The sequence below is a fragment of the Montipora foliosa genome, chromosome 1, assembly GCF_036669935.1.
Source record: "Montipora foliosa isolate CH-2021 chromosome 1, ASM3666993v2, whole genome shotgun sequence".
In the NCBI taxonomy this organism is placed as follows: Eukaryota; Metazoa; Cnidaria; class Anthozoa; order Scleractinia; family Acroporidae; genus Montipora; species Montipora foliosa.
The window spans coordinates 31,271,481-31,286,480 of NC_090869.1; the positions used below are offsets into that span (position 1 = coordinate 31,271,481).

Below are 15,000 nucleotides of genomic sequence, written 5' to 3' on the forward strand. Positions count from 1 at the left end.
AAACCCATTTCTGTGTTACTCTTTTGAAACTATTAACTTTGCATAAATTATATTTGAATTTACGTCATAGCCGGACACAGTCTATCGCTCATGCGTCCAGCCGTCTCTTCTCGGGGAGTATACCAGAACTCGAGTGAGCGGCGGAAATCGAGCCTAGTTGATATGTACATATCACTGGTTTATGCATTTGTCAAACCCAGTTAGTCTCGCGTAGACATAAGTGACAGGAACTCGCTGCAAACTCATCCTTGACAGCTCTATTTTGACTCGATTCAATTAGTATGCGCCAACTGAACATTACGAAAATGTGGATTCTTGTGGGACCTTTAACAAGCTTATCTTTTACAGTTCTATGATGACTTGTTAGGGCCTTATCTTATCTTATCTCCAATGGGAGGAATTTCTCAATTTTTGATATACTGTGAAAAGTGCGTAGTACTTGGAACTTCTTTTATGAAGATTTGATACCGTGAATTAACATCCGTATAGTTTGTAGTTTGTTGCTTTTGAACGAGTCCAGTACAGAAGTACATGCATCAGCTATGCATTATGTAGTTAAATGCGACATGATAGCGATTTTTGCAATGTGCAAAAATTGTCAAAATCGTGATTCTTGTCGGGAACTTGTATTATTCATCTTTTCAGCTTTTAAGAATTTGGCGTTTTTACGGCGAATTCGCAAAATTTTCGCAAAATCACGAACATCGCGAGTCCTAGTTGGCGACTTGTCTTCTTTTCACCTTTTACGATTTTTACCAAAAATTGCAATCTTTTTAGCTGCGTGCAAACCTGGACATAAGTGGAAAAAGTACGTTAAAACGATTAAAAGGTGAAGCTGTACCGAACAAGTAGTTTTTACCTCAGCCCCGCAGTATTTGTACGCTGGGTTCAATTTCAGGTTATCCGTGTGATCTTCATAAGTTGAATTGTTCAATTCACATTGGTGGCTTTCAGGTTCACCTGCCCCCATTTGGAAATTATAACTGACACAATCCGACTCTAAGTAGCAAAGCATCTGGCAAAAGGCTTCGCTTTTGACATCAGTGACTCGTATAAGGTGATTTATCAGACGTTGTCCACTGAATGCTTCATCACAATCAAATAGTAATTCACGACATTGGTCTGAAAGGAAATGAAAAAGTAAACGGCACACACAGGCTTTCTAACGTTGGCGTCAAAGGGACATACATTTTCTCCACTCTTTCTTTTTACTTGCGACTTACTTGCTACTTAGCTGCAACTTACTTGCTACTTAGCTGCAACTTACTTGCTACTTAGCTTGGTTAGCCCTAATCCTAAGTCGTCAAAAAGTAACAAGTTGCAGGTAAGTCGCAAGAAAGTAGCAGCTAAATGGCAAGAAAGTAGCAAGTAGCAGCTAAGTAGCAAGTAAGTCGCAAGTAGAAAAAAAAAGAAAGATTAGAGAAAACGTATGTCCCTTTGAAGCCACCGTACTTTCTGTGGGAATCATGTTATTAATTACTTTCCTAGGGTGCGTTTTTTTGGGAAAATCCGAAAACGGATTCTTGAATCCAAAAACGGGTTTTGCGTTTTTTTGGAAAAATCCAAAAACGGATCATGAATCTTAAGTATCCACACTCGAGGAGGATACTTCGGATGAAATCTAAATCCGGATTTTTGAGATTCATCATTTTAGCGTTTTTTTGGGAAAGGATTTGAAAAAAATGTCTTTGACAAGCGGTTTTCCATGCAAAAATGATACGCAACAGCTACCGTACGTGACAGTTCAGCCCAAATATTTTTCTCGCGCCACTTTTACCGTACGATCGAAGACATGAATACGGTAGGTCGAAAATAGTTAGGTTTCCTTCAAATTTCACACCAGAAATTACACTAAAAGTTTCTTGACAGCAATAATATTGTTAGCACGTTTCCTACAGCGAAAACAGCATGTTTTTCGTCATTTCTTTTTATTGAAGGTTTTTTTTTTCTGGTAGCATTTTCATTTACGAATTTCTCCAAACCGATATTTTTTCTTGTTTTTAAAATTTGCACGCAACTGTGGGTTGGTTTGTTTGCGTTGTCATGAAAAATAATCCTTTTTCGGATTTTTCGTCTTTTTAACGCTGAAAATCCTTTGATTCCGTTTAAAAACGCAGGTACGTTAATTAACATTAATCTTGCTTGGAAGTTTTGCAGTTTGAACAAAGTCGGCCATTAGGGAAGTGAACCACGTCAAATTAAAAAAAAACAACAAACCAGCAAGTTTTTAATCTGCAGCCGGTAATGTAGTCTCGGGGCTTTTTTTCTTGAAGGACAACAACCCGTCACTCCTAGTACACTACTTCTACTGAACGGTCAACCGAGAACACGGGAGACGGCAACCTGCATGTTTGTCAAAACTAAAGAAAAAGCCTTTCGGTGATGGACTAGACCGCAATTTTCTACAGGTAAAATTATAAAGAAAATCGTAAACCTTAAATAGTGCCATAAAACGAGAAAACAAGGGAATAAAAGTCAACAAACTTTGTTAAAAAGAATGCTATATTGTCCCCGTTTGGTTTGTCAAGTGCGGCTGGAATATAATACTGATTCTAATACCACCAAAGTCATCTTACCTTGATGAGAATCGCAGAAGCTTCCAAGACGTATAAGTTGCGAGAACACAACGAACAAAAAGCTGAAACCGTTTGTGGAAAACATTTAATTCAGGTTTTTAATAACATACGCAGAGTTGGAGAAAGCTCGATCTTCTGAATAAAGAGCAAGTCTTTGCTTTAATGCATCAATAAATTATAAGGGTCGTGGTATTGCTCGCCCAATCTAAACCAATCAACATTTGTTGGTCCATCTGCGGTATCGCAACAATTACGAGGTATTTACATAAAATAATTGCTTAATATATAGATTTAGCCAAACCTAAAGGTGGACCCCAGAAAGCAATATAATGTATATGGAAATAATTATGCTTCTGCATATAGTACAAAATTGATCACCATTGGTGTATACAGTTCACAGTGATCAAACACCTCTGAGCTATCCTGGGTGCCAGAGGTTCTATTTTTCTTTCACGAGGGACGAGCGGCTAAAACGGAGAGGCGAAAAATACGAACGTTTAGAATCTTCCATGGAAATTCAGAATAAGATATCTTGCCAAACCGGTTTTCTACAGTGATGTTAAAGGGAAACTGTCACGAGAAGTGCATGCGCTAGCGTCTTGTGAAAACTTGAAAAGTATTAGGTTAACTTTTTTCAAGTTGAATCGACAAATTCAAAATGGTGTCCACTGGGAAGGGCCACGGTGGCCAAAGGAGATACTCCGGCGAATATACGTGACACACGCGTGAATCCATGATGGCGGCTAGAATTTTCCGTGGGCTCGAGAGCAAACAAACTCGAGCATGCGCAGCTCATGACAGTGCACCTTTAATGTTGTTCCCAATTCAAGTCCTTAGGGAATAGAGCGTTTGATTTTGACAATTCCCATCGTGCAGCAACCAATCAAAAGCGACATGAAACCACAAACTAATTACCGTTTGTGGCTGCGGTTTAGTTTTCTTACGCGTGACTAGTTTCTTACTCGAAACACGATATTTCTAGCGTGCTTACCATTTAGCTAAAAAATCCGGAAATTTCGGTTTGAGGTCAAATGGAAAGGCAATTTTCCGGAAAATCTTTTCGGAAATTAGGACAACCTTCAGGGCTATCTTTAAGAGGAGGGAACGGAAAAGCGGACAATGGGAATGGGGAATGGGGAACGGAGAATCTTTAAAAGCAGGAATCTTTAAAGTGAGGATTCTTTAAAAGCGGGAACGGGGAATGTTTAAAAGCGGGAAGCTCTGGGAATTACTGATTAATTAACTAAAATAAATTTACTCATTATAATTATATCGCACGCTAAAGCATATCTGTTTAGCAGTCTAGTGGAGCGGTTCAAATCTCGATTCTTACTCTTTGAGATCCGCTACACCGACAGAAGAATTAACCGCCTTGATTCATCTTAACTCCAGTCTGTGAAGTTTTTAAATTGAGTTTCGCAGCGATAAATATCAAGTACTAATGGAAAGACGTACTACTTAACGACAGATATATGGCACACACAATGGGTTCTTGGTTTTGTCACAGACAACCCTTGAATTCTTAAGCTTTGCGTGACGCGACATGTAAATACCCCCTAAGTTGCAGGTGATATAAATTACTCTGTTCCAGTCTTACAGATATGGTTTTTATTATGTTTTATTATGTTGTTGAGTGCCACAAAGTGGAGGGGGGGGGGGGGGGGGGGGGGGCACGGGCACCCCAGGACCTCCCTGGCTACGCCCCTGGAGCCCACCCGCTCTGTGTGTGTGTGCAACTTAGCGCCAACAAAACCAAGACCACTTTCGATATGCTCCTCGTGACCTGTTAATCGGAATGAAGATTTAGTAAACATCTCTCTCTCCACACAACATTTTTTGCAATGCATAAGTTGGTGCTTAATATGCGTCGGTTAGCTCATTGCTTCAGATCACGTCAATGGAAACACACTGTGTAAATAGTTGGACCTACGTACTTTCAACAACACGGCGGTAAAACACAGTGAAATGATTCAGTAAAGAAACTGTACTCAAAGGGTTCTCCAGATCCGGTTGATAAACGCATTGAATCCAGTATTTGAAGACCAATGTGGTGGGGTTCGAGCTGGGAAGCAAGAACAGTAGTTCAGTATTTCGAATTCCAAAAACAAATTCATCAGGAAGACACTGGGAATTATATTTTAAATTTATGTTGAAGTCCTCACTGAAATACAAATTTTAAAGATGAAAAGTTGGCGTACGAGGTATCAGTGTGAGCATAAAGTGTCCATATGACCAATAAGAGTATTCAGACGGGGACGGCAATTCCAAGTGACCTGTTCTCTCTTTTTAAGAGATGATTACTATAAAAATGTGAGGCACGGTGGCCTCAGGGTTAGTGCAATCGACTCCGGATCGAGTGGTCCGGGTTCGGGTCCTGGCCGGGGAGATTGTGTTGCGTTCTTGGGCAAGACACTTTACTCCCACGGTGCCTCTCTCCATCCAGGTGTATAAATCATTACCGGCGAATTTAATGCTGGGAGTAACCCCGCGATGGACTGGCATCCCATCCAGGATGAAGTAGAAATGGTCCTAGTGGCTTCGACTACAGAGACCGGAGATAAGCGCGGGCCTGATGGGCCTTCTAGGCTTGTAACAGACTTTAACTTTACTATAAAAATGTGGGAAACACCACTGGCCTGGCACGCGAAATGTTCTCTTCCGGTTGCCGTCCGCGTCTCAAAAACGCGCGTACTTAAGCTCCCTATTTTTTCCAGTTCCACGCGCCCCTCAACGACTTTTTTTCATTTTTCGAAACTGAATTTGGGTGGACGTCAATCAAATGTTAAGTTTCCATGACGAATTCGACTGCCGCCAAGTGAACAGGACTATATTGCCATGGAAGCATTTGATTGACGTCCATTGACGTCAACAATCCGTTGAGGGGCGGGTGTGACTGATAACCGCTGTACTGTAAATTTATTTTTTCATAATAAAATTTTGAAATTTCGCCTTGCGCCACGCCTTACTCGACTGACCTGGCGCTAAGGCCTGAGGTCTGATATCAAAATGAGCACTTTCTTCCTTTTTTTCGGCGAAAGAGGTGTGAGGGTCATTTCGTATTTATGTGCCCGATGGGTTTATTGTCCGTAATTAAATGTATAGGAATGAATAAATTTGTCCTAAGGCTTAACCCAGGCTTTCACTCCTGGTCAGTTGTAAAAAGAATCTAAGAGGAAAATTCAAAATTGCCTCTGACAGGTTGAACTTCGTCAAAAGGGTGGTTGTGTATTCCCAAGATGGGAAACGGCTCGTAATAACAAAATAAGAATTGGGTAGGTAATAAGACAAAAAATACATCGTTGGCCATAAAACGTCAGCGCAGTGAACTGAACTACGTTTACCCTTTCATTCGCGGTTGTCTTTCATGTCATTTCTTATTTACGTAAAGTGGAAACCTTCAAACTGGTTAACAAGTGGGTAGCGGAGTTACTTTTAACGAGCCTCGCAAATGAGACTTAAAGTGGGCCCAACGGAACACATTGCCGAGCCCTATAGAACACGACTTAGACATCCACTGTATCTCTTTCTCGTCTTTAACGTGATCCCAGATATTGACACCTGTCATTTCACCGATGAAGCACTGTTTGGCGTCAAAGGATCCCTCAAAGCTGTCTTGCTCCTGACCCAGTACCAGAGCTCCGCCAGTGCGAATCACATGCCCTGTAAAAAACGGAGAAAGGCTTCTCAGAGAAATAAACTTGGACTGTACTTTCAAATATTGTCATTAGACACTTGTTAGTTCAATGATGTTAGAAGGTGTGATGTGCATCACACTAAGTTGACGTAATTTTGTAATACCGTCATATGACATGTTCAGGCATAATGTTTCCAAACAAATTTCTTCGAAATTTGTTTTATAAAAGGAAAACTGATTTTAAAATCACTTGTCTTCACTTTCAAATTCCGTGGGCGCGGTTATCTTGAATAATTGTGACGTGTTACGATTGCCCTATCGTCCTGACACAAAGAACTTTTGTCTAATAACAACAGGGCAACTGTAACACGCTACAATTATTCAAGATGGCGGCGCCCGCGAAATTTGAAAACAAAAGTAGGCCATCCTAAAAATTTATTTCGGATGCAAACGCTTACTTTGAAAAAACTTTAACTGATTTGACTGTAAAGATTATTTTCCCTATTATTTAAAGTTATTTTTTTGTTAAAGTGGAAGTTCCCTTTAATAAGCTGGCTCCTTGGTTACGGGCAAAATGACAACTGGAAAACTGGAAAACAATCTTGGTAACCCCGGTTGGATGTTCTCCTTACCCACGGAGCTACAAAATTCCCTAGGGAGCTAGCTCGTTTATCTAGATTTTTAATGGACAATGTGGCCGTTGGTATACGAACTCCACATGTTCTACATTACACCATAGTTCATATAGACGAACTGGTTATGAAACCTCGAAAACTTTAAAAGCGAGAACAGTACGGAACCCATTAAGTGACATTAAATTGCGCTTTTAATTTCAAATCTCCGAAGTTTTGCCTGCGTTTTGACTTTTTTCCCCGACTTATTTCGGAATGCCGCTGACCCCTACCTACCTTGGGTGTCTTGAAAAGAGAGAGCTCTAAGAGCCCAAGATTCGAAAACGAAGAAATTAACGCCTCAATTTGGCTAACCTTAGGTCTAACTAGGCCTGAAGTTGGGTTTTAAGCCTAGGGTTAGCCAAGTGAGGGTTTTGGGTTACTTTCTTCGTTTTTGAGTCTTAGGGTCTTAAGGGTCTTTGTTTTCAAGACACCCAGGTAGTTGGGGTCGGCAGCCTTCCGAAAAAAGTCGAGAAAAAAGTCTGGAAAAAGGTCAGGAAAAAAATGGGGAAAAAAGTCGGGAAAAACGTGTGGACGCAGGAAAAAGGTTGAGGGAAAAAGTCAGAACGCGGGCAGAACTTCGGAGGACATTGAAAATTAATAGCGTAATTTAGTGGCACTTAATGGGCTCCGTAGAACAGTAACATCGCGCTTCATGTTAACTTGACCGTGATCAAGCACAATCTTTTGCCCTCGATTCACAACTGGGTTCTGAATAAATTAATCGAAACTTTTGATTGGCTGTCTTTTAGAAAAAGGGTGCGGTTTGTGCATGGGTAGGGCCAAAACAGCGAACAAAAACATATAACAAAGAAACATGTCGAGTTTCTTAACCATCTCTCTATATTAACTATGATTACACTGGCCTTGAAACATAGGGGCTTTTCGGGGCAATGAAACACAATCATGACAGAACAGAACATTCAACAACAACTGTTAAAAATCCCAACTGGCCGGAGGCAAGCTAGTTGACTATTTACAAGTGCAGCTGAGAAGTTGAACCCGAGACGACCAGGAACAAGTTCAACCAGGGCTCAGAACGTGCTTGAACCCGGGATCCCCAAATCTCAAGGCAAGCGCTAACTACTGGGCCGCACTGACTCTATAACCTGCATCTATGGTTGCATGTGAAAATTAGTGGCACATGATATTGTAGAGCCCGCAGACCAGCGGGAAACATTGTCCTTTCATAACCAAGATAACCGGGCCTAGTTTCCCAGGCGTTCTAGTAGAACAATGGGAAGAGCATCCCACTGCTGTTACTGAGGTCGTAAGTTCAAATCCTCCCTAGGATTTTAATTTTTTCAGTTGCCCTTTCGCCCGTGGCGAAGTAACCAGCCTATCCTCTTTCCCACGAGCGCACCACACTGTATTACACTAAACATCTGTAGTGGCGTAAGGGCGACGTCGTTAATTTTCGTTGATTCAACTCGAAACGTTACTGGCCAGAAAGCTGGCGCTATGATGATTTGAGAAGTAATATGTCAAAAACGAGTGCGAGTGTTTCATCAGGGGTTCCAAACCGAGAAACAGATGAGTGCTCTTAATGTCTCGAGGTGTTTGGAACCCCTGATGAAGCAGGAAGCACGAGTTTTTGACATGACTTCTCAACCTTGTATGAGCACGTGGAGTGTAATGTGATGATCTTTTGTTTTATCAGACAAGTGATAGGTATTTATGAAGGAAATAATATTCAATAGTTGGGTGAGTTTAAAAGGTAGAACGTTTGAATAAATTTACATAATAGGTCGTGATGGCGAGCAAATCAGAATCACGTCGTTTTCGCCTGCCAAGATCGTCTCCAAGAAAGTGATTCGGTTAACGTAACAAGGCCATTCAAGTTTCAACTAAAGATACATTTTTGCCCAATGGCTGAGGTTAAGAGAGGTACAAGCGCCGGTTTTAGATTGCGGTGGAGTTTTCAAAGACTACGAACTACAGAAGGTTCAAGCCTTGCATGCAGACATTGCTAAAACGGATGCTCTTTCGCTGAACTAATGCGTGTCCAAATTCGTTTTAATCATCTGGGGCCGGTTGCTCGAAGCATGGTTAGCGCTAACCGTTGGTTAAGAGGTATCAAAACCCATAGGCTTCCATGGTATTTAACGCTGGTTAGCGCTAACCATGCTTCGAGCAACCGGGGCCTGGACGCTAATGATAAAGGGTACTGCGAAAGTTCTATGTTAAATATTTGGAAAATGTTAAATGTATTGTGTTCGGGTGGTTTCTTTATTTGTTTTTTCCCCCGAAGGTTTATTAGCATAGGGGTTTATTAAAATTCAAGTGTCTTGATCAGTGTTTTGACTATTTTTTTAACTAACTCGGGCGTTTCTTGATCTGTAGTTTCATTGGGTATCAAGATACATGCACCTGACCAAAATGGGGCACTCCGATTGGCTAAAAGCCTTGTGAATTATTAATGCCTTTGAGAAACAAATGGAAATCTTCTATGCAAGATAAACCGAGTGAATACATGTTGTATTAAAACCAATTCGTTACCCGAATATTTAGGAATTTTTGAACTTACTAAAATGTTTACCTTTTTTAAACTTCCCATCCTTTTCCTTCTTGCCATCTTTATAGAGTCTCCAATAACCGTCGCTGTTATCCCACGTTACACAGATGTGATGCCACAACCCATCGATTGCAGATACACCAGTTCGCCTGGAATGACAGAATCTGAAGATATACATCATGTACCCCAAAGACCAAATCGGCCAACTCAATGTTGTGCCCAATTCAAATCTCCCTGGGTTAAGATTCTTCGTGTATTGTATTTGCATTATAATGTAGCATTCACATTCAAACGATATGGACATCACGTTTAATGACTAGCAGAACACAGCACATACAAGTATGGCCGCTCCCAACTACAACGAATCGCCAACAAGTCATTTGACCGGAAGTATATGTCACACCTTCCCACCGAGGCTAACTGGTGATTACATAGGGTAATGAGTACCTAAGCCAGTAACAGAAACGGATAAAGCAATAAATGCGACCTCAACTTCTGTTGCCCTCATCACTCTCCATTAACGAAGTAGACTCGGGTTGTTTGAGAAAGTGTTTCCTTTTCCTTCGCAAGGACGTCCCTGACTCAGTATCGAGGAGTCGGCCATATATCAGTGACAACCGCAGGAACTCAGGATCTATTCTCTCGCACTCTGACATTTCCCTCTGGCTCTAGACCCTTTAACCGCTACGCATGGCGATCAAAATAAGATATTTGCCGTTGCTGAGCAGCCACTAGCTTTTCACATGCATTCTTTGGTCGGAGCAGTTCCGCCGTGGTTGGCAATTTGCACTTCACAGGCCGACCGTTTGGCATCTGCGAGGGAGAGAGAGACCAATTCCAGTAACGGGGGTATTGCGATACTCCATCAAAGCAACATAGGGATCTTCCGCTTTCCTCAATGGTTGCTTGATTGTACCAATTGTTCTCTCACTCATACCATTGGACTGCGGGTAACCAGGAATTAAGGTTATCAGCTGGTACCTCCACGATGAAGCAAAATCTTGCAGCTCGCGGCTTGCAAACGGCATATTATCCACCAACAATTCATCTGGGACCCCATGTCTGGCAAAGATGGAATTTAAATTAACCACGACAGAGGAAGACGTCGTAGACGAAAGTAGGCTGACTTGAGGAAATTTGGAGTAGTAATCCACGACACACCGATAATTCTATCCTCTAAATTCGAGAATATCAGCTCCTAGCTTTTGACAGGGTCTTCCAGGAACCTGACTTGATTTACTTTCATTGTTAATTTCAGTTTACAGTGTCCCCAATTAGCGCTCCAGCGCGAGAACGACTAGACACTTAAATAAAGTTCCTTTCCTTTCCTTTCATGGGAAAAGAGGCTCCTTTTGATTGTTTCTTCGTGACTCTGCACACTTGCTGCAGTGGTTGATTGTATCCCAGGACTATGAGACCCTCTGCCTCTAGGGACGAACCGCCTCAGGAACTCTTCTCCTCCCTGATGGCCGCCCGGACTGCGTTTGTTGCTGTAACACGATGAGACAATTATCAGTAGTGGTTGCTCCTTCCATCAGGGATTTAGAGGCCACACTAAGGTCCAAGTTGTTAACAAGACTGTGCATCAGACTGGAGGTCTTCATAGATTGACTCGTGTGACAGATACGCTCTGGATACGGCATCTGGTACTGGAATTTTGGGGCCAGGACGGTATGAAATGTCGAAGGAATATCTCTGAGAAGTCTGAGAAGCATTCGCTGAAGCCCGCGGCACACTTGATTAAGGTTTTTCTTTGTGAGCGATTCTAGTGGTTTGTGACATGTCACGATCTTCACTGGCTGGCTATAGACGTACTGATGAAACTTATCGCTGGCAAAAAATTATTGCCATCAGCTCTTACCTCGATCTGAGCATAGTTCTGCTCAGAAGCTGTTAACGAACGTGACCCGAAAGCCGCTGGGTGACCCTCTTGAAGTAAATAGGCACCCAACCCATCTTTGGAAGCATCAGTCTCAATAATGTCTTTGCCTACATCGAAAAGCTTTAGAACAGGTGCACAGATCAATAGGGCTTTAATGTCTTTAAAGGCTTTCTCCTGTGCAGGTAACCAGTGCCCTTCAGTATCATTCTTCAGTAGGATGCGAAGGGGCTCCGATACTGCCTACAGGTTGGAAACAAACTCTCCGAGGAAGTTGACTAGCTCATGAAAACGACGAAGATTCTCTTTTGTCTGAGGCTGTGGATACTTTACAATGGCCTTAACTTTGTCAGGGTCAGGTTTTAACCCTTCTGATGACAGCACTTGACCAACATACTTTACTTCAGACACCCAGAACTGGAACTTGTTGGGATTAAATCTAGTATTGTTCGCACGAGCACGGTCCAAAGCTTGCTTCAGAATCCCATCATGCACCTTCCACAAATAATAAGATCATCAAAAACCACACGTACACCCTCAATGTCTCTAAATAATTGATCATTACGTTTCTGGAAGACCTCTGAGGCCGAGCTAATTCCAAATGGGCACCTTAAGAAGGGGTAACGCCCCAAAGGGGAATTAAAAGTACAAAGAAATGAGCTTTCTTGATCCAATGGGATTTGCCAAAAGCCATCTCTCATCAAAAATTGAAAACACTTTTTAACCGGTGAGCTTCAACGCAACTTCATCTGCAGTTGGGATTTTGTAGTGCTCACGTTTAATAACTTTGTTCAAGTCACAGGGGTCCAAACATAGGTGAAGGCTTCCCTCCCTTTTTTTCAGCGATCACAAGGCAATTCACCCAGTCTGTGGGTTTATCCACTTTAGAAATGACACCACTTTTCTCCAATCGATCTAGGGTTTCCTTCAATTTGCCATGCAGGCTAAAAGGTACTTTGCGAAGTGGGTGCATAACTGGAGTGGCATCTTGTTGTCTCTCAATGTGATAGGCCTTCAAAGTCATCTTTATAATCACGTAGAATCGCCTCTCTTGAAGACCAGCTTGCAGTCAAGCTGTCAATCTTCTTTACCAGGATGAACCTTGTACATGCTTCCAATCCAAGGATAGGGCCAGATTCCAAATCAACGACATAAACATCCAGACTTAGAGTTTTTTCTTTCACTGTGCAACTGCGACTGACTTTGCCAACTGGGACAACCCTATGGTTGCCATACGACGACAAGACTTATCGGTCTCCTTTAGCTTTCCACGTATTGAAAGGTAGTCATCAATTTGACGAGGTATAATATTAGCTTCAGCACCAGTGTCTAAGTTGAATCCGACAAGTTTTCCACCGACTTCCTTTTTGCTTTGCCAGGCCTTTCCATCCACTATGTTAATCTCCAAGTCTCCAAGAAGAGGCTCAGTATCCACTCCTTCATCGTTTCTTGCATCTTGTAGACAATTTTCCAACCACCGATGTTGCAACTGTGTACTTTCCTAGTGCGCTGACTGCAAATTTTTGCAAAATGATTCCTTCCACCGCAAACAAAACACGTTTTCCCGAACGCATGGCACTGTTTAAGACCATGCCTGCCACCACACTTGGGGCAATGAAAGTGAGTCCCATCAGGTTGTTTAGAACTTTTAGGAACTGCTAAAACGTGCTTTTCGGTTGACTGACCCCTGATTGCCTTGAGCTGACTCTCGGTAACTTCTGCCGAACGGCAATGAGATAAAGCCTTCTCTAGAGTTAATTTGTCCACATCGTTGCATAGAAATTGGCTTTGAACTTTTGCATCTCGAATTCCGAACACTCGATGATCCCGGGCCATTGTATCAGTAGATTCAGTGTACTCCTAGTTCTTGATCATTCTCTTGTGCTCCGTGACAAATTGATGTACAGTTTCTCATTCCTGTTGACTCCCATTCCAAGAACTTAAACCGTTCGAACAAAGTATTTTTCCGAGGACCATAGCAATCATCAAATTCCGTCACACCGCATCAATCTTTTTCTTCTCCTCTTCCCGCTCAAATTCAAAGGTGTTAAACGCCTCAAGACCATCCTTCCCGATACAATGGAGCAGAGAGGCAGCTTGGATTTCTTCATCCTTCCGACCAGTATCGGTTGCCTGCACGTCGTTTACCGCGGCCACCATATCATGATTATTGACTAAAGGAACACAGCACGTACAAATATGACCGCTTGAAGCTACAACTAACCGCCAATAAATCACGTGAAGCTATGATCCTCGCAGTTATGAACGCAATTTTTGCAATTGCGTAAAGAAGCCTGAAAAATTCAGGACTTCAACGGGGTATGAACCTGTGATCTCACGATACCGGTGCGACGCTCTAACCAACTGAGCTATGAAGCCACTGACGTTGGGAGCTGGTCATTTTACCGGAAGTATATGTCACAATGGAAACACCTGGAACAAAGCTTTTTATTCCAAAAGGATTTGAATGGGTTCACTGACATTGATTTAGCCCGCCGATTTGGTCTATTCACAGTGAAACGTCAATTTAGTTTTGAAGTGATTTAATTTACCAGGCCTTTTAAAAATTTGTGTCTTTTTCTGCTGTGCAGGCCAACAAGGTTTTAAACAATTTAGACTTAGATGGCTGACGAAAGCGCTAAACGAGAGAGCCGCAGGGCACAAAAAAATTCTTGCTTTCCTCAGAGAGTCAGGGGAGGAGAACTTTCAAGATAATTTCAAAATACAGAAGGAAAACACTTTTCAGGATAGGAATATTCAATTTTCCAGGGTTTCTAGGCTTCTTCGACAAGTGCATGTTTGCATAGTTTTTTGTTGTAGCGGGAAGAAATTTGACTGAAGTGAGGTTAGATTGAAATCATTTTGGTTATGTACCTGAGCCAGTTTGGTGGGCCAGTTGTGAACACACCATTACTAAAGCAAGTAAGCCACGAAGCCCCTTGAAATAAGTCGATGTCAACTTTCAAGAGACATTGTTATTTAAAAGGATTGACACTTCAACAATTTATCACGTAACAGCAATGTTATGGTACCACGTAAAACACCAATTATTGCTGAACAAGATTCAGTCATTTTTGTGACGTAACAAGTTCCCATGGCAACAGGAAATCCTTGCAAAAAGACCCTATATTTTGGCTTTAGTTGCTCATATCTGTTAAAGGAACTCGGTGACCCCAATGTTTTATTGCACAAAAGTGATCAGCAGGCCAGGATAAAACTCTCTACAAAGTTAAAAAAAATTCTGTTGAGCGGATTCAAAACTACCTTAAATTTTCAATTATTTAAAGTGGCTCTGAATCCGCTTCACGGAATTTTTTTAAACTTTGCAGAAAGTATGAAGTGGATTTTTTGGTGTTTTCTGGTACCGCTCTATCGACCAGCCGGTTTATCTCTTCTTCTGTTACGAAAGCAAACCGTTCTGCCATCCTAACATTAATTTTAATGCGAGACTTGAATCCTTGAAGTCGGTTTTAAACATTGGGGAATATCATTGGGAAATATCCCCGGATATTCCCCAGTTTTAGCTGGGGAATATTCGCCCACGTGACGCGTTTAGACCAATCGCGCGCTAGCGAAAATATTTGATGGATTATAATGTATATATATATATATATATTATAATCCATCAAAAATATGGGGTGTTTTTGCGGGGCTTTCCTGTTGCCATGGTAACTTTTTGCGCCCCAAAAATGACCGAATCTTTTTCAGCAATAATTGGTGTTTGA

The 15,000-nt window shown here is 41.8% G+C and overlaps 2 protein-coding genes across 2 annotated transcripts in view; both read right to left on the reverse strand.

Annotated features, from left to right (window-relative positions):
• LOC137976990 (sushi, von Willebrand factor type A, EGF and pentraxin domain-containing protein 1-like) overlaps nucleotides 1–2,709 on the reverse strand; it is a 17,103-nt gene extending 14,394 nt beyond the window's left edge. Inside the window, exons 1-2 of the mRNA XM_068824299.1 lie at nucleotides 2,577–2,709; nucleotides 860–1,122 (exon numbers count right to left, since the gene is read on the reverse strand). Coding sequence (XP_068680400.1) covers nucleotides 860–1,122; nucleotides 2,577–2,661 — 348 coding nt within the window. The 5' untranslated portion in view covers nucleotides 2,662–2,709. The remainder of the gene's footprint in view (nucleotides 1–859; nucleotides 1,123–2,576) is intronic.
• A 2,140-nt stretch (nucleotides 2,710–4,849) lies between these two features.
• LOC137976998 (C-reactive protein-like) overlaps nucleotides 4,850–15,000 on the reverse strand; it is a 17,547-nt gene continuing 7,396 nt past the window's right edge. The window contains exons 5-6 of the mRNA XM_068824305.1: nucleotides 9,421–9,545; nucleotides 4,850–6,236 (exon numbers count right to left, since the gene is read on the reverse strand). Of these exons, the coding sequence (XP_068680406.1) occupies nucleotides 5,983–6,236; nucleotides 9,421–9,545 (379 nt within the window). The 3' untranslated portion in view covers nucleotides 4,850–5,982. The remainder of the gene's footprint in view (nucleotides 6,237–9,420; nucleotides 9,546–15,000) is intronic.